Genomic DNA, 24,053 nt, shown 5'->3' with positions numbered 1-24,053 from the left:
AGGAGTGCACCCCATAAGGAGAGCCGCCCAGTGCAAAAGAAAAGTAGAGCCTGCCCAGGAATGGTGCTGCACACACGGAGAGCTGACACAACAAGATTACGCACCAAAAGGAAACACAGATTGCTGTGCTGCTGACAACAGAAGCGGACAAAGACGCAGCAAAATAGACACAGAGAACAGACAACCGGGGTGGGGGAGGGGAGAGAAATAAATAAATAAATCTTAAAAAAAAAATGAGAAAATCAATTAATGGAATATACCATATTTGGGGAGAGAAATAAATAAATAAATCTTAAAAAAAAAAAAACATGAGAAAATCAATTAATGGAATATATACCATATTTACAGAATGAAGGGAAAAAATCACATGGTTATCTCAAATTGACACAGAAAAGGGAACTGACAAAATCCAGCACCACTTCTTGATAAAAACACTTAGGACACTACGAATATAGAAGGAAACTTCCTCAACATCATAAACAGCATGTATGAAAAGACACAGGGAAGCAGATTTGGCTCAACTGATAGAGTGTCTGCGTACCACACAGGAGATCCAGGGTTCAAACCCAGAGCCTCCTGACCCATGTAGTGAGCTGGCCCACGTGCAGTGCTGATGCGCTTATGGAGTGCCCTGTCACGCAGGGATGTCCCTGTGTAGGTAGGCCCCATGTGCAAGGAGTGTGCCCCTTAAGGAGAACTGCCCCAAGCAGAAAAAAATGCAGCCTACCCAGGAGTGGGGCACCACACGCATGAGAACCGACACAACAAAAAGAAAACACAGATTCCCAGTGCTGCTGACAAGAAGGCAAGTGGACACAGAAGAACACAAAGCGAAAGCGAATGAACACAGAGCAGACAATGGGGGAGGGGGTAGGGAAAAGAAATAAATTTAAAAATAAATCTTAAAAAAAAAAAAGCACACACAGTTAATATACTACACTTCGTGATAAAAGCTGAGAGCTTTCCCTCTTGATCAAGAAGAAAACAAGGATGCTGACTGTCACAACTGTTATTTAACACTGTATTAGAAGATCTTGCCAGTACAATTAGGCAAGAAATAGAAGTAAAAGGCACCCATTTGAAAAAAATTTAAACTTTCCCTATTTGCAGATGAAATGATCTTATATATAAAATCCAGAAAAGAAACACAACAAGGCACCGAGAGGTAATTAATTCAGCAAAGTTGCGGGGTATGAGATCACACAAAAATTAATAGTGTCTCCATATACAAGCAATGAACAACTGGAAGAAATCAAGGATAAAATTCCATTTACAATTGCAACTAAAAGAATAAAATATCATGGGATAAATCTAACCAAGGATGTAAAAGGACAGATAAACAAAGACATCTAGAGAAATAGAATGAACTTGGAGGACTCACACTTCCAGATATTAAATCTTATTACAAAGCCACAGTAATCAAAACAACATGACACTGGCAAGAAAGGACAAATATATAGACAAATGGAAGAGAATTGAGAGTTCAGAAATCAGCCCTCACACTTATAGCCAACTAATTTTTCAAAAGGGCACAGCATGTTCAACTGGGAAAGAATAGTCTCTTCAACAAATGGGAAAACTGGATCTCAATGCAAGACGGATTAACTATCTAAATATAAGAGCCAGAACTAACAAACTTCTAAAAGAAAACATAGAGAAGCATTTTCAGGGCATTGTGTTAAGTAATGGTTTTTTAGAGTTTATACCCATAGCACAAGCAACAAAAGAAAAAATAAACAGGACTTCAGTAAAATTAAAAACCTTTCTTTTGTAACTCAAAGGACTTTAAAATGAAAACTTACACAGAGGGAAAAAATATTTGAAAACCATATTCCTGATAAAGGTTTAATATTCACAATATATAAAGTAATACTTCAGCTTAACAACCAAAGAACAACGCAATTAAGAAATGGGCAAAAGACTGGAATAGATCTCTCTCCAAAGAAGATATACAAATGGCCAAAGAATATGAAATACCAGCTATCAGGGAAATGAAAATGTCATAAGATACCCATTAAATGGCTACTACTAAAAAATGAAAAATTACAGGTATTAAAGAGGATACAGAGAAACAGAAACTGTCATTTAATTCCTGTTGACAATGTAAAATGGTGCAGGCACTGTGGAAGACTGTGGTAGTTTCTCAGAAACTAAGTACAGAATTATCGTATGACCCAGCAATCCCACGACGAGGAATACCCAAAAGAATTGAAAGCAGGGACTCAAACACATATTTGCACACCAATGTTCACAGCTGCATTATTCACAATTGCCAAAAGATAGAAGCAACCCAAGTGTCCATCAACCAATGAATGGATAAATAAAATTTAGTACATATACAGAATGTAATATTATTCAGCATTAAAAAGGAATAAAGTTCTCTTATACATGGGACAACATGGATGAACCTTGAAGACATATTGTTGAGTGAAATAAGGCAGACACAAAAGAACAACTACAGTGTGATCTCACTGACACGAAACAATTAGAATAAGCAAACACCTAGGGTCAAAATCTAGAATATTATTACCAGGGGTAAAGTTGGGATAGGGAATGGAAAGTTAAGGCTGAAAATGTATAAGGTTCCTATTTGGAATGATGGAAAGGTTTTGGAAATGGCTGGTGGTGAGGGTAGCACAACATTGCAAATGTAATTAACAGCACTGAAATATATATCTGAACATGGTGCTGAAAGGGGATAACGGTAGGCTGTATATATGGTAATAAAATTTTTTTTTTAAATCCATGGAACTGCACTACACAGTGAACCCGAAATTAAACCACTGACTATAGGTAAGAGTACAGTTATAAAGACGTGCTTTCGTCATTTGTAAAAAATGTACCACACCAATGAAAAGTGTAGTAAATGGGAATTCTATATTTTATGTATGATTGTCTATAAACCCACAACTTCCCTAACACTTTTTTTTTTTTAACATAACCTCATTGAAAACTAACAACAACAAAAAAACATATATGCAAGTAAACATCAAATATCTCCACTTGGATTCCCTCACAACCCTCAGGACTCAAGCTCAACATGTCCAAACTTGAATTCATCATCCTCTCCCCAAATTTATCCCTATCTCTGTAAATAACATCTCCGTCTACACAGTTTACCAAGCTAAAAACCTGGCAGCCATCCTCAATTACTCTTTTTAATCATTCCCCTATATCCCATGATTACTGGGTACTATTCTTTTTACCATCTACATAGCTCCTGCTTGAATTTCCTGGGCAGCTCAAGCAAATACCATGAAATGGGTCAGACTAAACAATGGAAATTTATTTGCTCATGGTTTGAGGCTGGGAAGTCCAAATCAAGGCATCATCAAGGTGATGCTTTCATTCCAAAGACTGTGACAATCTGGGGCTGGCTACTGGCTACTGCCTGACACAATGCAATGTACATGGTGGTATCTTCCAGTCTCTCTCTTCTCTTCCAGGTTCCATCCATGTTCAATTTCTTGCTTCCTGTGGTGCGCTCCCTCTCTCTTTCTCCCTCTCTATGTCATTCTGCTTGTAAAGGCTTTCAGTAATAGGATTAAGACCCAACCTAAGGGAAACGGATATGGCTCAACTCCCATCTACAATAAAGAGGTCCAGGGTTTGATGCCCAGGGCCTCCTGGTGAGGGCAAGCTAGCCCACGCAGCAAGCTGGCCTATGCAGAGTGCCAGCCCATGCGGGAATGCAGCCCCACGCAATAGTGCCACCCTGCGTGGGAACGCCACCTCATGCGGGAAAACCACTATGCGCAGGAGTGCGGCTGACGAGAGAGATGATGCAGCAAGATGACATATCAAGATGACGCAACAAGAGACACGAGGAGAGAAAATAAGAAGATGTAGCAGAACAGGGGAGCTGAGGTGGCGCACGAGAGTAATTGCCTCTCTCACACTCCGGAAAGTCCCAGGATGAGTTCCCGGAGCCGCCTAATGAACGGAGGCGATGGGGAGGGTTAAAAAATTTTAAAAAGACCCATCCTGACTGGGTTGGGTGACACCTTATGTAACCTCATCAGAATGTCCTAATTACAATCAGTTCACATCCACTGGACCGGATTAGATTTAAGAACATGTTTTTCTGGGGTACATACAGCTTCAAAGCACCACAACCTGCATTCTATCTACTTCTTTCTATCCCCATCATCATTCCTCAATTTATTCCAATACTCTTTCCACCTAAATTATTAAAACATCTCAACTGGCCTTGCCACCCTAGTCTTATTCTTTTCTACTCCATTTTACACTTCTCCAATCCACTCTCCACAAAGCATCTACTCTGCACACTGAAACCAAAGCAATCTATCTAAAAGACAATCTGATCATTTCATTACTCCACCTGAAATCCTGCTAAGGATTCTGCTTGCCTTTATTAAAATTTTTAAGCCTGTCCCAATAATTTCTTCAGCCTCATCATTTACCACATCCAATTACAGCCTCTATAATCCCTCTGAACAAATCTCTTTCAGGACTTTTCAATTACTATACTTTTTCTTCACTTCCTACCACAAATTTACTTAGATCGGGATTTCTTACTCATTTTGGAATCTCAATTAATCTGTAACTTCCTCTAGAGCACATTCCTTCATACCCTGCCAAGTTTGGTTAGCCCTCTCACATATCTATAGCATCCTGAACTTTGTCATAAATACTTCTCCCATGCTGAATTATAATCACTTGTTTAATATTCTCTCCATTCCCAAAGGACCAAAAGCTTCAATGAAAAGGAAGGAATCATGCCTATGTTGGTCATCATGTGACCAGAAACTTTCAAAATAAGTTCAACAACTAGCACTCAATATATTGAAAGAATAAATACATAGATGTTTAATTAGCTAAACAGTAATATTTGCATTTAGAATTTCCCTTCATTGGCTTTTACTGTTAATTTTTAGATTTGGGAATACCATGGAAATGAAGTCACGGTATTCCCAATTCTCACTCTACTGAAACTTCATTAAAAGAAAACAAAAGAAACTGCATGAATATAAGACCAAAAGAAAAGCGGATGAAGATAATAGGCAAAGAAATGAGTTACAATTCTTTGAACTACCTGATATCTACTCTACCCCATAAGTTAAATAGCATAGTGTAAAAAGACCAAAGGAAACGAAAGAATGCAAGTCTAATTGTGATTAAAGTAATTTCAGGAATTCCAATTTCTTCACCCTTAAAGTGAGGGTGATACTAGACCCCTCAAAAGTAATGAATATTTAACCTGACAAGGTATTTGAAAAGTTCTGTTCTAGGTACTGGGTATACAGCAGTGAACAAAACAAAGCATATATTCTAACAAGGGGAGGGACACACACTAAGTAAATAAAGAATGGTAACAGATGCTCAAAGTTCTAAAAACTAGGCAAAAGCCATAAAGATCTCAGGAAGGAAAGCATTCTAGGCAAAGGTAAAAGGAAGTACAAAGGCCATGAGGCCTGAATGTTCCTGACATCTTTAAGAAACAACAGTAAGGAGACCAATATGAGCAAATGAAAGAGATGAATAGGAAATAAGGTAGGAGAGGTTGGGGATGGGGGTGGGGAGGCACATGGGGGTGCCTGATCATGGAGGGCTCTGTAGCCATTTAAAAGACTTTGGTTTTCACTCTAACTGAAATGTGTACCTTCAGGAAGGTGGTCACTACTAGACTACTGGTTGCTATGTTAAGAACATTCAGTAGAGAGGTGTGATGGTTAGGCGAATGTGTCAGCCAGGCAATGGTGCCCAGCTGTTTGGTCAAGCAAGCACAGGGCTAATGGTAATACAAGGGCATTTCATGGACTTCAATCATCAATGAGTTGACTGCAGAGATGGCTGGTTACATCTACAATCAACTGAGGAGAATGCTGTCAGCAGCGAGTGATAGTTCATCCAATCAGCTGAAGGCCTTAAAGAGGAATGATTTCAGCATTCAGAGAGAGAATTCCCATCTCTACTTTGGACAGCCAGTGTCTCCTGGGGAACTCATCAAGGACATTCATCAGAGCCACTGATTTGCAGCCTGCCCTACAGAATTTGGACTTGTGCATCCCCACAGTCGTCAGACAATTTTACAAAATCTCATACTATTTACAGATATCTTCTGTCAATAATACTTCCTTTGAGAACCCTAATACAGGTGGTAACAGCAAATAATAGGCTATTGCAATTAAGTGTGCAGGAGATGACAGCTTATAACAGAGAAACAGAAGTAAAGGTGGAAACATTTTCTGTATATTTTTTAAGTAGATGACAATATTTGTTAATGACTCAAGAGTGTTATAAAAAAAAGAAAGAAGATTAAAGGATAAATCTAAAGATTTTGATATATAAAAAGACAGAACTGCCATTAACTAAGATGGGGAAGACTAAATAACACCGATTTGTTTGTAGAGAAAAAGGCAGAAGATCAGTTTGGACATCTTTTGATGCCTGTTAGACATCTAAATGGAGGTTTTGATAGACAGTAGGATTTATGAATCCTATTATGCAGCACAGGCTGCATAATAACAAAGTACCACGTAATAACAAAGTACCACAAACTGGCTGGCTATTTCCAAATAGGATAACATTTACTGGACAAGGGATTAGAACATGAACATCTTTCTGGAGATACAATTCAATCCATAACACTGGGGAATTTAAATATAATTAAAGTCATGAGACTGGATAAGATTACCAAGATACTACCATAAGAATGAGTGTAAATTAAAGAGACAAGATGAAAAAGAACCATACAAATTAGCATCAATCTCTCTGGAAAACAGAGAACTCCTCTTTACCTGATAGATGGGTCTTAAAAAATAGGGCATAAGTGGTGACTGAAGAGCATAGTAACAGAAAACATTTTTTGCTTAATGTAGGGAGATAATTTGATAATTTATAAAAGGGAAGAAGAGGGAAGCCGCTGTGACTCAAGCAACTGAGCTCCCGCATACCATATGGAGGACCCGCGTTCAATCCACAGAACCTCCTGGAAGGAAAAGAAAAGAGCCGTCTCAGACTATCACATATCACAGTGAGGGCCATGCCCCTGCATGGTGAAGCAACACATCAAAAAGATAAGGACATAACCAGATAGGAAAAAAAAAAAAAGGGAAGAAGATACCACTGTACAGAGTCACTGGCTTTATAGAACAAGGGGAAATTTTTAATGCAAATTCCTACTTAGCAAACAAGCAAAATTTGAATGCTAACAAAAAAGACACTTTAAATATTGTAGGACTGAGTAACACAGTGAATCCAGAGGTGGGTAAGAACTGTGGTTAATAGTACAAATGCAATTCTGTCCTTCTATGAACTAGAGAGGATATATGTCACTATTGCAGGGTGGAAAAATACAATTAATGTAACCTAGGGACTATAGTTAACAGTACTACTGGAATATTCCTGTATCAATGCCAAAGATATACTATGTTAATAGTAGGGAGGTATGAAAAAAACATGCCAAATGTATGCTACAGACCATATAGTTAGTGCTAATAGTCTGAAGATATTATCTCATAATCTGTAACAAATGTTCCACAATGGTGTGCTGTGTTGGTGAAGGGTTCCTGTATGAAAATTCCTCACATGTGAATGATTGTTTTATAAATTCACAACTTCTGTACTAAAGTATATATTTTTAAAAAGGACACTTTAAGTAAAATGAAGAGTTAAGTATATGTGATAAAATGAAAAAGGAGATAATTCATTATAAAAATTGAAATATACCACTCCCTTAGAGCAATTTTTCCTGAAATTTATACTGAAAGAAACTTATTTTGGGGTTAGATTATGAATTCACCAGATTCCTAGAGCCAAAACAATAGCAGCTTTCTTATAACTTTTAGCCTACGGTTCTTCAATAAAAACTGAGGACATTAAAAAAAAATTTCCTGTAAAAGCTCAGATAATATTGTCCACCTACTGTTTAAAGTCAGCATTATCTTCTTAGCAATAATAGGTAGGACTTAACTGGTCAAACTAAGAATGCCATACCATTTATTTTTGTTTGTTAATTTTTAAAATCACTACTAAATTTAAAGGCGTATATAAGGAGGAAAATAACCAAATACAGTCAATATGATATTTTAAGCAAAAGATAACATTTTACAATGTACAGGCTATCATACTTTTTGTAACTAATAGACATACATTCTTTTACTGACTAAAAAGATTGTCAAAATGCCAATTATGGACAGAGGCTATTACAATCGACACCAATTCTTTAAATCATAAGGCATAAGTCACATTCTCTTAAAACTTGGAGAACTATGTGCTCTTTTTGTCATTTTTTTCTGGTTGGCTTTTTTTGTTTAATTTGCTGGGGTTTTTGGGGGGGTATTTTCTAAGTAGAGCAGCTGTAGGTTTAAACGAGCTATATCCTTTTATTGGTAAAGTTTAAGTAATCACTCCTTATAAAGCACTTACTTCCTGGTATTCACATCAAAATGCAAAAACTTTCAGCCTAAAACTTAAGAGTCTGAAAAGAAAAAAAAAGGAAATAGTGTACTGCAACCACTGACATCCCACCCCATAATCACAAAGCTTCAGATTTAGAATTACTGCTACTGTAAAAGGATTAAAGCAAGGAAGGAAGTATATTTTTGGCATATATAATCCAGTTACTAAAATTCAAATAAGGCTGAATGGTATAAGATGACGCTCAAAATATTTGTAATTATAATGTAATGAACTAAAAACAAAATTAATTTAGATTTCCTGTGCTAGAGTCCAATATGGACTTCATGGTGCAACAGTAAGTATATACCTATTTGATACGACTACTTCTCTTTTTATTCTTATTTCAATGTTGCTATATCCTTCAATGGAATCAACATCTGCATTGAAGAGATTAATAGCAGAATCTTCAACCTCCATGCTCCAATACCCAGTAAAGGAAATTGCTCTGGTTAATACAATTTTATCACTACTCAAATAACTATTCAAATTTAGTTACCTCTATTTCTAAAAGCAAAGAAATAAAAGGAGGGAAAAGAGAATTCCATTGGGGGGGAAGAAAAATGACAGTCCTCTTTAGGATGAAGACAGTGTGGTAGGAAAAAAACTAGTGCAATTTAAAATTGGCCAGGCATATGCTAATTTCACTACATATACCATCTAAACGATGAAGGTATGCTTTATGTGAAGCATCTGATTCTTTCTCCAGAAAGATATCCTAGACAGAGGGTGAGTAAAGAAGAACTTTAGAGAACCTCAGTTATGCATGTTCATCTATTTGTTTAAGTCATATAGTTAAATTGTTAGAAAGTCCATTGCAAAGTTAACAGAAAACAGATAGTGGAAGAACATGTAGAAATGGAAAGTAACTTAAAAATGGAAACGTGGACCATCTGGAAGACTACTGGTCATCTCCAGTCATACTAAAAGCCCATGAAGCTTATACTCTTTTCATTAGTTCCTAGCACTTGCAGAGTACATTTGAGATCCCTTGAAACACTAACTTAAAGGAAGTGTTTTTAAAAAGGAATTCAAGATACTATCTGTGGTAGACTGCATTGTTGTTCACAATTATTTGGTGTCCCTCCACATAGGAAGACTACATATCACTGCCTGCTGGATTTAGGCATGACTAACCAGTACAATATTAATGGAAGTAACATGTCTTAATTTAAAAGCCATGCTATCTTTCCCTGTCTCTGCAAGCATAAAGAATGAATTAAGAAGGAGCCTCAGTTAGTCTGAGTCACTAAGTGACTATGTAGTTCTGTTTTAAGCCATTAAGACTTTTAGATTGTTCTTAACTGTAGCATATCTTGACAGACACAGAATGCTACCTTTTATGTAAAAAAGAAGAAAATACAAATAGACATTTTGTGTATGCTTACACATCAACAGACACTGGGAAGATAATGCTTTCTAATAAAGGGAAGAGAAGATCAGTTGGATGGAGACAAGCATTCTGATGTATATCTATATAATTTGATTTCTGAATCATAAGAATGTATTATTTATTTTTTAAAAACACCTTTTAAGATTGTAAAAAGGATCCATGAACCACTTAAAATGATAGATAAAATTTCATGCATATAATAATCATATGTACTTTTCAGAGCATGCATCAGCTTCCATCAGCTTCTCAAAGATGTTTATGGATCAAGAAATATGAAGAAAACAATAGTCTTAACTCTATATACAATGAAGATGGCATTTAAGATAGCCTACGCAAAGAGCTGGCCAATGTGGAGAGCTGGCACAACAACAACAAAAAAGAGACACAGAGGAGAGACAGTGAGAGAGACGACAAAACCAGGGAGTGACTGAGTGCCTCTCCTATGTTGGAAGGTCCCGGGATCGGTTCCCAGTACCTCCTCAAGAGAAGACAAGAAGACAAGCAGACATAGAAGAACACATAGTGAATGGACACAGAGAGCAAAGAGTGAGCGCAAGGGGCATACGGGGGCGGGAGGGAATAAATCTTAAAAAAAAAAAAAAAATGGTATTTAAGATTAAGAACAAAAGTCATTCACAAATGCTAAATGATCAAGTCCTTGATCTTATTCTCATAGTGACATGTTCTACGCAAATAAGCTAACCAAACAGAGCATGTATTCATGTACCCTCCTCAGGAACCACCAATGGCATTACCTTGTGCTCTTGGAAAAAGGAAGGCATTATCTGGCATGAAAACTATCTAGACTGTAAAGTTCTAGTTATACTATTTCTTCTCCCAAAATGGTAGCACTGTCAAAAATTACTTAAGTCAACCCTCCTACAAAGGCATGTCAGTGGTTTCCTGTCCTTGGACATGTAAATATTGGAGGCAAAGAGATGTGGACTTGGAGAAATCTGGAACTAGCTTGTTCTCCACAGGCTCAAGACCACCTTTTCCCACACAGGAAAAAAAAAAAAAACTACTTAAGTGACATGAAAAATAAATACCATGATAAAAATGGTTATAGAAGAAGGAGGAAAAAACAGGCATTTAAAAGATAACATTCAGGCTAAGATAATTACAGTTAGTCACAGAATGTACTCCTAAAGTTTCCTGGAACTTTTCTAAGATGAAATTGTAAATTAAGTTTAAAAAAGTGGCAAAGTATTCCATTAGAAATCTTCGTCCGACACTTTCACTTACTTCAGCAAATTTTATTCTATAAGCTATTATATTTATACTTATTTGGATTAATTTTGGTCTTATTTCCTAGAAGCCTAGTGTTTAAGCTTCTGCACTACACAGTGTGGCAGTAATTTTCCACCCTTACAAAATCGGGATAGCATTTAGCAGATAGGACCTCAGAAATATTCACTTGATTAAACTAGTTTCCACTTGTTCCTTAGTTCATATAGTCTATTCTAAATATTTAGCAGAGGTAAAGCTATTAATTAAACTAAATTACACCAACACTCTATTAATTTAATTAAGACCTAAAACCCTTACTTGAAAATGATGTTACTTATGGTCAACTGGTAATTTTTTCTCAATATATCATTCTTCACACCTAAGCTTTCATTACTAGTTCTATTATATAGGTGCTTTCCTATAATAAATCAACAGTATTATATTATTGTAAGTAATATATATTTTATTGTCACTTCTCTAAAATTCTAGGAGCTCCCATCTAGAACCACCTACATCAATTTTTCAGAAAGTGAGTTAATGTTGGTTTTTCCAAATCCATCACATCTATTGATAACATCAAAAATTATAATATTACTTTTTTAAGTATTCATTCTTCTAATATTAGTCTACCTTTATTAGAAAGCAGATGTACACAGGGAATATAGCTTGCAACATATAAATATAGCTTGCAAAATAAAAAACTATGGCTTGCAAAAAATATTTAAGTAATGAAAACTTACAAGAAAAATAAAATTTTCTTAAAATAATAAAGCAAATTCATTCACCTCTAAGACTTAATGGCATAAGAATTAGATCACTGGAGACTGTACCCTGTGGCATTAAAATTAAATTAGAGGGGAAGCAGACTTGGCCCAATGGATAGGGCGTCTGTCTACCATATGGGAGGTCCGAGGTTCAAACCCCAAGTCTCCTTGACCCATATGGAGCTGGTCCATGCGCAGTGCTGATATGTGAGGAGTGCACCTGTAAGAAGAGCCACCCAGTGCAAAAAAAAGTTCAGCCTGCCCAGGAATGGCGCCATACACACGGAGAGCTGACGCAGCAAGATGACGCAACAAAAGAGACACAGATTCCCTGTGCTGCTGACAACAGAAGGGGACAAAGGAACACACAGCAAATGAACAGAGAACAGACAACTGGGACGGGGCGGGGGGGGGGGGGCGGGGAAGCGGAGAGAAATAAATAAAAATAAATATTAAAAAAATAAAATTTAATTTAAAAAATTTTTTAAAAAAATAGTTGTGGGAACATCTGAAAAAAAAATTAGAGGTACCAGTGGGAACACACTGATAGAGAGGTAACAGATAATTCGATAAAGATGCATATGCGTGTGTACGTAAGCATTTCCTAGCTTTGTCCAATAAGAGGACTTAGAAGCAAAATCACCCCCAGTAACAATGAGCACACCTACACCTAAACCTTGATTTCTAAACTCTATTTCCCTCTAAATGAAACAAAAGTTGCAGATTAAGTAGCTGATTGCAAAGCAGGAATAGAAAAAGTATATGATAAGCCTGGCCTTGTATTACAAAGTAAGGAAGTACTCCAAAAACTCTGAAGGGGGAGCAGATGCAGTTCAGTGGAAAAGTGCCTACTTCCCATTTACAAGGTCCAAGATTCATTCCCAGGTACCTCCTTGAAAAAAAAAAAAGATGGAGAACTCTCAAAGGAACGTAGGAATTCAAACTAATCTATAGTCACAAAAAGCAAATCCATGACTGTTGTTGGGGTTAGGGGCAGAAGGTGAGATAAAATAAAGCCCATAAGTCCACAGCAATAAATAATGACTAAACAATCAATGAGGGGAGGAAAAAAAGTTCTTTCTTAGAATAAGAATGTCAACTAATAGATGGGATGATAAAGTCAGAAGATCACTATTTTGCAACCATCAGAATAGTAACTGATTCAGGCAAAATTTATCCATGAATGCTAAAAATGTTAGGTGAAAATTTGATGAGGAAAGGGTATTTACATAGACTCAATGTTTCAACCCATAAGACACTAACCATAAGAAAAGGAGCACAGCTTTAACCAATAGCCAAACTTAACATCCCCTAATAATAAAATATAGAGATATCATGTGCCTCCAGATATAATACAATGAGACATCACTCTTTCTTCCTATCAATAAAATATGACCAGAATCTAAACATGGGGAATCAAAAGAAAAAACAAAACTAGAGGCCATTCTAAATAATTGGCCTAAGCTCTTCAAAAATGTCAATGTCAAAAATACAAAAAAAACACATAAAGGCTGGGAATTAGTCCAGATTAAAGAAGCATGAGAAGGAAGCAGATGTAACTCAAGTAGTTGAGCGCCTGCTGACCATGTATGAGGTCCTGGGTTTGATCTCTGATATCTCCTAAATAAATAAATAACTCTGACTAGGGAGCAGATGTAGCTCAGTGCTTGAGTGCCTGATGTAGCTCAGTGGTTGAGTGCCTGTTTCCCAGGTACAAGGTCCTGGGTTCAATCCCTGGAAACTACTTTTAAAAAAAAGCATGAAAACTAAATTTTTGGGTAGTCCTGGATTAAATCCAAGAGTAGGAGGAAAAAATAGCTTAAAAAGATGCTATTGAGAAAATTAATCTGAATATAGCTGGGTCAGAACAGTCTATTCAACAAAAGATGCTGGCAAACTGGGAAGCCATCTCCAAAAGAAAGAAAGAAGACTCCTATTTCATAGCCTATACAAAATTAGCACAAAATGGATCAAAGACCTAAATAAAAAACCAAGAACCACAAAGTTTCTAGAAGAAAATGTAGAAAAACATCCTTAAAACCAGGTGGTAGGAGATAAAAGAAGGGCTGAGAAGAAATACTGATCCTTAATGTAATAGAAGTTTTCATTAACGTTACTATAAAAGTGTAGAAATGTATAGAGTTGATGGTGGTACATTATAGTGAGTAACAGCTGGTTTATAAATGGGAATGTGACTGGAAGGATTAGTCTGGGGATATAAATATCAAGTGAAAGAAGGCTAAAGACCTGTGCACCTGAAATAAGAACAAGGCCTAGAGTTGCAGGGTGCCTAAGAGTTACCTCCTGAGAGCCTCCGTGTTGCTCAAATGTGGCCAGTCTCGAAACCAAACTCAGCATGTAAATGTGTTGCCTTCCCCCCAGTGTGGGACATGACTCCCAGGGATGAACCTCCCTGGCGCTGAGGGATTACCACCAAGTACCAGCTGATGACATAACTAGAAAATGACCTTGAATAAAAGGGTCAACTGGGACCAGCAGAATATCTCAGTCTACATATAATACCAGGAGTTAAAAATGTTTTTTGACCTGAAGAAAAGGGGGAAATGAAAAGGACAAATGAGTTTGTATGGCTATAAGTCTCCAAAAAGAGCCGGGAGGTTATCAGAGGGGTTGCCCTTATACACACCTCAGCAGAATCCCAGAGACAGATAAAGTAGATACAACCCCAGGTATTGGTTCTTCTGAGGGCTACAGAGACCCACAGGTTCTATGGTCATGGCAGATGGAGTTCAGTGCCATCTCAGTTGGCCCTACTTTGGAGTTTGCGTTTCTGTGTGATGGAGCTGGACTTAGATGTGATCTTTGTCCATAAGTCTCTCCTGTTACTTTTACCGGAACTGTAGTTGTTGCTGCTGTTTAATGTATACCCAGGGGACCTGAATCTCTGGACTGACCATGTGATAGCCAGACCCTGAGCCTCAACAGACTTGCAACTCCTACACTCTGGTTTACTGGACTTACCCCACTTATCTAACATGGAGGTGAAGAAAGTCAACCACCACACTAGGGAGTCAAGAGTGCTTACAACTGAAAGCAAGAGAACTGCATCCAGCATCCATGTGGAATCTAAGCCCCCTCTTGATATAGATGTGGAGTGGACACAACCATTCCAAGGTCCACAGGATGCAGGAATAGGGTATGGATTAGAGTGGACTTACTGATATTCTATTCATGAACTATTGTGATTAGTAATTGAAGAAAGTGTGGCATTGGTGTGGAGAAAGTGGCCATGGTGGCTGCTGGGGGTAGGGAGTAGGAGGAAGAGAAGTGATGTGGGGGCATTTTTGGGGGTTGGAGTTGTCCTGGGTGGTGCTGCAGGGACAGTTACCAGACATTTTATGTCCTCCCATGGCCCACTGGTAGACTGTGGGAGAGTGTGGGCTATGATGTGGACCATTGACCAGGAGGTGCAGCAGTGCTCAGAGATGTATTCACCAAATGCAATGAATGCCTCATGATGATTGATGAGGTTGTTGTAATGGGGGGAGGAGTGGGGGGAGGAGGGGAGGGGTATATGGGGACCACATTTTTTGAATGTAACATTAAAAAAAAAAAGACAAAAAAAAAAAGGTTAAAGAACAATGTAGGGACTGAATAACACAGTGAACCCAGAGGTGGATGAGAACTGTGGTTAATAGTACAAATGCAAGAATGTCCTTCTGTGAACTAGAAAACATGTATGTCACTATTGCAGGGTGGTGGGAATGTGGAGAAGCATGGAGAAAATACAGTTAATGTAACCCATGGACCATAGTTAACAGCAATGCTATATTATTTATGTATCTATGCCAAAGATGTACTGTGTTGATAATGGGGTATCAAAAAAGTATGCCAAATGTACATTATGGACCATGGTTGGGGATAATAGTCTGATGATATTATCTCATAATCTGTTACATGTTCCACCATGGTGTGGTGTGTAGATGAAGGGGTGTTTTATGGGAGTTCTACACATGAGCATGATTGTTTTGTAAGTTAAGCACCTTTGTAATGAAAAAAAATTTATACTAAATAATAAGGTAGGTTGGGGTAAAAATACACTAAACGTAAGATATGGATTATAGTTGGTATTAAGATGCTGACAATATTCTTGCATAATTTGTAACAAATGTCTCATAACAATGCAAGGTATTTGGTGGTAGGTTGACGTTTGGAACCTCTGTATGATGTTATGCACGTTTGTTTTATAAGTTTACAACTTTTACTATATACTTATTGTTTATGTATGTTCATCTATGAATATACTACTAATAATAATAGGGTGGGTTGGGGGAAAAATACACCAAATGTAAGATTCTTTGGTTGTGGTAATCTTTTGAGGATGCTCTTTCATCATTTATTTTCACAACAATTGGTAAGTTTGGTAAGTTTCACAACAATGCAAGGTATTGGTGGTGGGATGAGGTATGAGAGCCCTATATGATATTATGCATGTTTGTTTAGTAAGTTCACAACTTTTACAATATATACTTATTGGTTATGTATGTTTATATTATGTTTATATGAGTGATATACCTTCAATAAATTTTTAAATTAAAAAAAGATATATTGATATATGAAAAGAGTGAATGATAAATTAGCAAATGGGGCAAGATGTTAACAAAAATTGGTGAATAAATGTATATGGGAACGCTATGCTATTTTTGTCATTTATCTGCAACTTAAAAAAAAACTTCAAAAAAAATCACTGTACTGAAGTTAAAAATAGAGGATGGATCCACAAGGTATAAAATAATATGGAAAAGTATACAGGAATGGAATCAGAAGTCCTGATTCTTCTAAGAAAAAAAAATATATATATAGAACATATAGGCATAACTTCTCAGAGCCTAGTGTTTCTCTGCTATAAGAGCAGAGGGTCATACTAGGATTTTCTAATCTATATCTACATGTTTTTGGGACTGCTCCATCACCTAATGCCCTTTTCTACCATTTTACTATTTGTTTTTCCCCCAGGTTCAAGACTTTCTTAAAAAGTAGAAAAACAAACAAAAAAACCTACACAAATCATTCCTGCATAAACAAAACATAATTATGGATGAGGACAAAATTTTCAGGGAAATTTCCTGATAAAGTCTAAAATGGCAAAGCTAAAATTTCATCATACAAACTTTAAAAATAATCTTGACAATAATTTCTAGGTCCCTTTTATTAATTATATTTAATATTATATCATCTATTAAATTTAAAATTATTATTTGGATTTTTTTCCTCTAGTCATTTCCTTACCATTGAGTACACTGACGCTTATAAATTCATATTCTATACCTAACAACTTTATAATGCCTTCCTGCTTAATTTCAAAATATTTATATCTTCCATATATAAAACACTGTAGCAATTTGATATTATTGATGAATTCCAAAAGAAATACTGGATTATGCTTATAATCTGATCTATACCTGGGCATGGCTGAGTTATGATTAGGGTGTTGAGACCCCACCCACCAAGGGGATAAAAGGCATGGTGAAGAACAGAGTGGAGGGCTTTTAATGTTAGAGTTTTGATTTTAGACTTTGATGCTGAACACTTAAACTGGAGCCCCGGAAGTCAGCACACAGAGGAAAGAGAAGCCAGCCCCAGGAAGGAAAGAACTTTGATGCCAGGGTAAAGCAAGCCCCCAAACCGTAGAAACCCAGGAAGCCTGACCCTCACAGATGTCGGCAGCCATCTTGCTCCAACACGTGAAAACAGACTTTGGTGAGGGAAGTGACTTATGCTTTATGGCCTGGTAACTGTAAGCTTCTACCCCAAATAAAAACCCTTTATAAAAACCAACCAGTTTCTGGCATTTTGCATTAGCACCTCTTTGGCTTACAAATACAAACACTGAAGATACTTTTTTAAGGAAGAAAAAGTTTAAAAGGACCTACTATACTCTAAGGATTATGCTTAAAAACTATTTTGCTAAAGCCCACAATAATTTTAGGTAGCTATCATTATTCCAGTTTAGTAAACAAAAAAACTACAGTTAAGCAAAGATGGCTAGGACATTGTTCCCAACATCATAGGAGCACCTCTCTTCCACATTGGAGGTCCCAGTTTCAATTTCCAATGCCTCCTAAAGAGAAGACAAGCAGACAAAGAGAGCACATAGCAAATGAACAGTGAGAGCAGATGGCAACCACAAACAACTGGGGAGGGGGGTAAGAATAAGAAAATAAAATAAAATCTTAAAAAATATACAAACATAGGGAAGCAGATGTGGCTTAAGTGATTGAGCACCATATGGGAGGTCCCAGGTTCAGTTCCCGGTGCCTCCTATAGAAGATGAGCAAGACAGGAAGCTGACACGACGGAAAGGTGCAGCGAGCTGATGCAACAAGGTGACACAACAAGAGATACAAGGAGGAAAAAATAATGAGAGACATGTCAGAGCAGGGAGCAGAGGTGGCTCAAGCAATTAGGTGCCTCCCTCCCACATGGGAGGTCCTGGGTTCAATTCCCAGCACCTACTGAAAAAAAAAAAAGACAAGTGCACAACAAATAGACACAGCAAATGCAAACAACAAGGGGGTGGGGAGAAATAAATAAAATAAATCTCAGAAAAAGAATAAATTTTTTAAAATTACAAGTATGAAGCAGTCTGAGCAACCTTAAAACTTCATCTCATTGTTTTCAGTGATTCATGGTCTTCATATCTTGATATAATCAATGGCCGTGAAAAAAATAAATGATAGTGGGAAGTGGATTTGGGCCAAAGGACAGGTCATCCGCCTACCACATGGGAGGTCCAAGATTCAAACGCAGGGCCTTCTGACTTGTGTGATGAGCTGGCCCATGCGCAGTGCTGATGCACACAAGGATTGCCTTGCCACGCAGCCCCAAGCGCAAGGAGTGTGCCCCATAAGGAGAGCTGCCTAGCACGAAAAAAGTGCGGCCTGCCCAGGAATGGTGCCACAGACACGGAGAGCTGACACGGCAAGATGATGCAACAAAAAGAGACACAGATTCTGGGTGCCCCTGACAAGAATACAAGCAGACACAGAACACACAGCGAATGGACACAGAGAGCAGACAACCGGGGGGGGGGGGGAGGGGAGGGAGCAGGAAGAGGAGAGAAATAAAATAAAATAAATAAATAAATCTTCTTTAAAAAAATGATACTGACAACCTTTAATGGTTTTATGTCTATCCCTCAAAAATCTATGAAAATAACTAATTATAAAATTACCAAATTATGCTAATTAATTCCATCATAAATCCCTGTAAACTCAGACACCGAGGGATTATTACCAATGGACAACCAGAGATGCATTTGAAAAAGACCTTGACCAAAAGCAGGAAGTATTAAATACAAATGAGTTTTTATGACAGAGATTTCAAAGTGAGTCAAGAGGTTATTCTAGAGGTCTTAGAAGGATCTCACTGACTACCTCAGTAAACAGTGCCTTAAGTAGGGGAGCTCCTGAGGGCTCTTGAGACATCTGGACACTATAGGCAGGGGACGCAAACCCAGGAATTCGGCACCCTGTCAGTGGGCCTTACCTCGGAATATATGATAACTTATGCCCCCATTTATAATTTTCTTATACGTTTTTTATGCCTCTTTTATTTGAACCTATAATTAGCACTGTACCCATTAAATATGTGACCCAGAGGCTTAAATCTTCCAGCTGTTCCTATGCCAGTTGAGCCCTGAATCTCAGCAGAGTTGCAGCCAACACCTCCCCTCCAATTCATTGGACTCACCCAGGACAACTAACAAAAGGATGTAATGGAAAACACATCTCCCCCAAAACAGAGAGTATCTACAACTGCAAGAAAGACAGTTAAACCCATCTGCCCCATGATACCTAAAAGTCCCTTCTCAATCAGAAATAAAATGGGCATCATCATCCCAAAATCCTCAAGATTGAGGAATGAACAAACATAGGAGGTGAATGCAACTATGGACTAAAGTAGACTTATTACTATTCTAGTAATGGAAGAACCTGTAACAGGTAAAAAGACAGTGGTCACAAGAGGTTCTGAGGGGAGGGAGAGGGAAGAATAGGTGTAACGTGGGGCATTTTGGGGACATTGGAATTGTTCTGCATGAGACTGCAATGACAGATAGAGGACATCATACATTTTATCAAAACATATAAAACAGTGCAGGAAAAAGTGTAAACTATAATGTAAACTATAGTCCATGGTTAGTAGCAATTCTTCAATATGTGTTCATCAACTGTAATAAATGTACCACACTAATGAAAGACGTTGTTAATGGGGAAAAGTGTGGAAGGGGGAAGGGTAGGGTATATGGAAATCCCTTATATTTTCGATGTAACGTTTATGTAATCTAAAGCTTCTTTTAAAAAAATAACATTTTAAAAAAAAGAAAAAAGAAACTCCTCACTATGTAAAATTTTGGATCAAAAATAAAAAAGATTTACTTATTTTGCATGACCACTTATGGAGTCAATTACTCATTGGAAAAAAAAAAATTCTCCCAGATCCCACAGCAATTATTACAATTTAAAAATTTAAATCTGGCTTTGGGGAAAATTTTTCTCAATCACATTCTTCAGTGGTGAGCAAAGATAAATTTGTGGGTGAATTTTTAAATGACAGTGATCACCAAATAACTAAATAACATTTCTACTGCAAAGAAAAAAAAAATCTATTATGTGACTATGAAAAATAACAAAAGGAAGACATTAGTTAAGAAAAATCTTTGAGGGAGAAGATGTAGCTCAAGCAGTTGAGCACCTGCTGCCCACATGGGAGGTCCCAGGTTTGGTTAATGGTGCTTTCTAAAAAATAAATAACACAAGCAACAAACAAAAACAAAGGAAAAAAACAACTCAGGGGAATTGGTGTGGCTCAGTGGTTGAGTACTGGCTTCCCACATATGAGGTCCCGGGTTCAAATCTCCAGTACCTGGTACCTCAAAGAAAAAAAAAAACTTTTTAAATTTCTGAAGAAAATAGGCCATTTGCAAACTAGGCAGGTAAAAATTATACATAGCTTATATATATTCTTAGGGGGAAAAACTCATAAATAGAATTACTTCACAATCAGCGTATAAAAGATTTATATATGGTTGAAGCAGACATCAGAAAAGTAAAAATATTACATTATTTGCCTCAATATTTGGTTCATTTTAGGTCCTTGTGATAAACTGTTTTTTTTTAAGTAGGTAAACTAAAGCTCTAGTTCAAAATATTATATATCAAATTACCAATTAAGATCATATTTCTAAAATTCATTAAAAAAACAAGATCAAACAAAAGTTTAAATTTATTAAAATTTTTTCAATATTCTACCTGAATCCTCTTGGGCTTCATGAGTTTCACAATCATCTGTTACTTCTAATTCTTTCACAAAATTTGAGGGAAACAGTCCCAATTTGTTGTTCAGGGTTCCACTCCACCAACCTTCTTCTACCTGAAAGAATTCACAACTCAAAATTATAAAAGGGTATTTCTTTTAAGGAAAAAAAAAATCCCTATAGGAAAAATTAGGCTATAGAAGGGAATAAGCAAAAAAAATTAAAGATGCAAAATAATCTCTTTAAAACTATATGAAAACATAATGGGAAAAAATGTAATGCTTTACAAGCAAGAACCTGATGTTTCTCTTCTAAAATGTCAATCTTTTAAACACTACTGATTCTCAGTTTATAATCATGACATATAGTATCTAAGGTATTTGGGAATTTTTGATTTGGAAAAATGTTGATGAATATATAATTTCCTAAACAGCATGGAAAATTACTAAGCCTTTTACTTGAACAATGATTCTTAAGTCAAGTATGAAAAAGAATCACTTATTTTTAAAAACCTAGGTGCCCAGCTCTATGAATACCCCATACATACATCCACCCCCAAATACCAAGCTCATCAGAAAAATATTTATAGTCACTATTAATGAAGTTACTCAATTTCCATGAAATTATTTAATCAAATATTTTAAAAACTCTTTAAAAAAATGTATAGCTTTTGCTACAAAAACTAAGGTATTTTATTGGGTAAAATCAATGTTTTATCTTCACTGTGAAAATCCACTTAAGCAGCAGTACATCAAGCATCATAGCTAGGGGGGAAAAAATTTCTTTTTTGTTTAAAATAGTTTTAAAAATTTTGTACACCTCATCAAATTACAAAGCAAGCTTTGAAAAAGTTATTCCTCTAACAGGCAATCACTATAAGCCATGGAATTAAATGCAAGGAAAAGATTCAAATCTGCACAAAGGATAACACCTATCCTTGAACAAAATTAAAGAAAGAAGAAAGCAAATAATAAATAGCTAACAGTAAGAGGTGCTATAACCAAATTATGAACAAAATGCTGTAGGAACACAGAGCAAGGACTTAAAAGAATCAAAAAGGTTCTCCTAAAGAAAAATGAGAAAAGAGTGCATATTAAGGGACAAATAGTAGTTTTCCAGGTAAAAACCATGTAAAAAAATATGGTAGCATAAAAATAAATGATTTATTCATGCATGATGTGGCTGAAATACAAGGTGGTTAGAATACAAGCTACCTGAAAGAGAAAGAAGAAAGCATAAGTGTGAAGAGTTAAGGAGGTACTGAAAGACTGGGAGTGATTCAAACTAGGTGTGATGGGGAATATGCAGATCAAACTGTAAAAGGACACAAGAAAGAGAAAGACCAGCAGATTTTTCTTTATACCTGAAACCCCAAATTGTCAGCAACGAAGGAGTTAGGTTTTTTGATTAAGGAGTTCTTGGAAGGCAGAGGAGTAGAGTGGTGAGGTATACCAACTCCAAAAACAGACAGGATGGGGTTCAAATCCTGGCTTCCCTGCATATTAGGCATGTGAAATTTGGCAAAGATGCCTGCAACAAGATCTCCCAACACAAAAGATGCTCATTATGATGTAATCTCGATATTTTTCCCACCAAAAGATGGAGGTTTTTGACCCCTTCTCCTTCAATCTAGGTGACTTAAGACTAACCTATAACCAACAGAATATGGTCAAGTGGCATCAATTCCACAACTAATTATAAAAGGCAATGCAACTTTCACCATATTCACTGAAATGGTGCACTTGGAGTCCTAAACTACATGTAATAAATATGTCGATGTTAGAATCCCCTGAAGCCCCCTTAATGTAAAAAAGTCAAGTGCAATGGAGAAGCCACAAATGACCATCCTAGTCTCAGAATAGAGACAAGCCATCCCTGCTGTGCCCTTTATGAATTCTTGATTCCTACAACCCTTGACCATTATAAAAGTTATTTTTGACACTAAGTTTGTTATGCAGCAAAAGTAACTGAAACAGACAATAACTTGTCTACTATGATTCAGTCTCTTTCTCTGTAAAATAGGGATAGGAATTCTTACTTCACTAAGTTGATGAGAAATTTGAAAGTAATAATAAATGTGAAATACTCAGCACAGTGCTTTGAACATAATATAGGTGCAATAAATGTCAACTGCTATTATTACCACCTGGTAAAAATAAAACAGAGTTGCTTTTTGTATAAACATATTGGAAGCTGACATACACATTAATGACATATTATGTTACATGATGTTTTGACACAAAATCAATCCCTGCAACTACATGCGATATCAAAACCTATTTTGAAAATGAGTCTTTGACTGCCAAATGCAACATTCTAAATATCCTTCAATGGTCAAAGCAAAGATATGAAAAGTTATTTTTAAAATATTTTTAAATCTCACTCTAAGATATTCGGATGTGGAAAAATGTGTTTAATATTCATATTTCAATGTGATCTTTAAAACAAGGTAACGCTTTTAAAAAGACTCTGCTATTGCACAATGTAAAATTCCTTATATTTCACTACTTTGTGCTTATATTGCATTCAGAATCAAAGAAAAGGCTACTTTGATTTCATGAAATTTTACCCAAAACAAGTTTTTAATCCTAAAGGCAGCATATACAAACAGTTAACAAATGTTAAGTATAGCAAGGATGTGTAAACCTCTATGTCTACAGATAATGCAATCTTAAATTAAATCATTAAAGATCCATTTTAAAATCTATACCTTAAAAATTTTATTAAGAAAATAAAATGGCAAAAATTCTCACAGAAAAAATAGATGATTATTCTTACAAAGTATTTTTCTGAAATCCAGAATGTCAATTTCAACTTCTGCTTTATTTCTATTGTGTATATTTTCCTTACCTCTTCATTAATATCAATAATATCTCCTACTTTCAGCTCTAGCTCATCCTCATTCTGTGGCATGTACTCAAAGAAAACTTTACACTGACGCTTCTTGGTCTCTAAAAGGAAATAACAT

The 24,053-nt window shown here is 36.5% G+C and overlaps 1 protein-coding gene and 1 non-coding gene across 7 annotated transcripts in view; one reads left to right on the top strand and one right to left on the bottom strand.

Annotated features, from left to right (window-relative positions):
* CD2AP (CD2 associated protein) overlaps positions 1–24,053 on the bottom strand; it is a 181,888-nt gene that overhangs the window by 52,987 nt on the left and 104,848 nt on the right. For all 6 annotated transcript variants that reach the window (XM_058306855.2, XM_004452795.5, XM_012523058.4 and 3 more), the window contains 2 exons: positions 23,936–24,036; positions 21,081–21,201 (listed from right to left, as the gene is read on the bottom strand). In XM_058306855.2, the coding sequence (XP_058162838.1) occupies positions 21,081–21,201; positions 23,936–24,036 (222 nt within the window). The remainder of the gene's footprint in view (positions 1–21,080; positions 21,202–23,935; positions 24,037–24,053) is intronic.
* LOC111762818 (small nucleolar RNA SNORA38) lies at positions 10,689–10,820 on the top strand. The gene has a single exon (XR_002795838.1). It is a non-coding gene; the product is annotated as a small nucleolar RNA SNORA38 (small nucleolar RNA).

The sequence above is a fragment of the Dasypus novemcinctus genome, chromosome 11 (genome assembly GCF_030445035.2).
Source record: "Dasypus novemcinctus isolate mDasNov1 chromosome 11, mDasNov1.1.hap2, whole genome shotgun sequence".
Taxonomy (NCBI): Eukaryota; Metazoa; Chordata; class Mammalia; order Cingulata; family Dasypodidae; genus Dasypus; species Dasypus novemcinctus.
The sequence above is the reverse complement of the archived record's forward strand: the minus strand, read 5'-3'. Positions and strand labels throughout refer to the sequence as shown.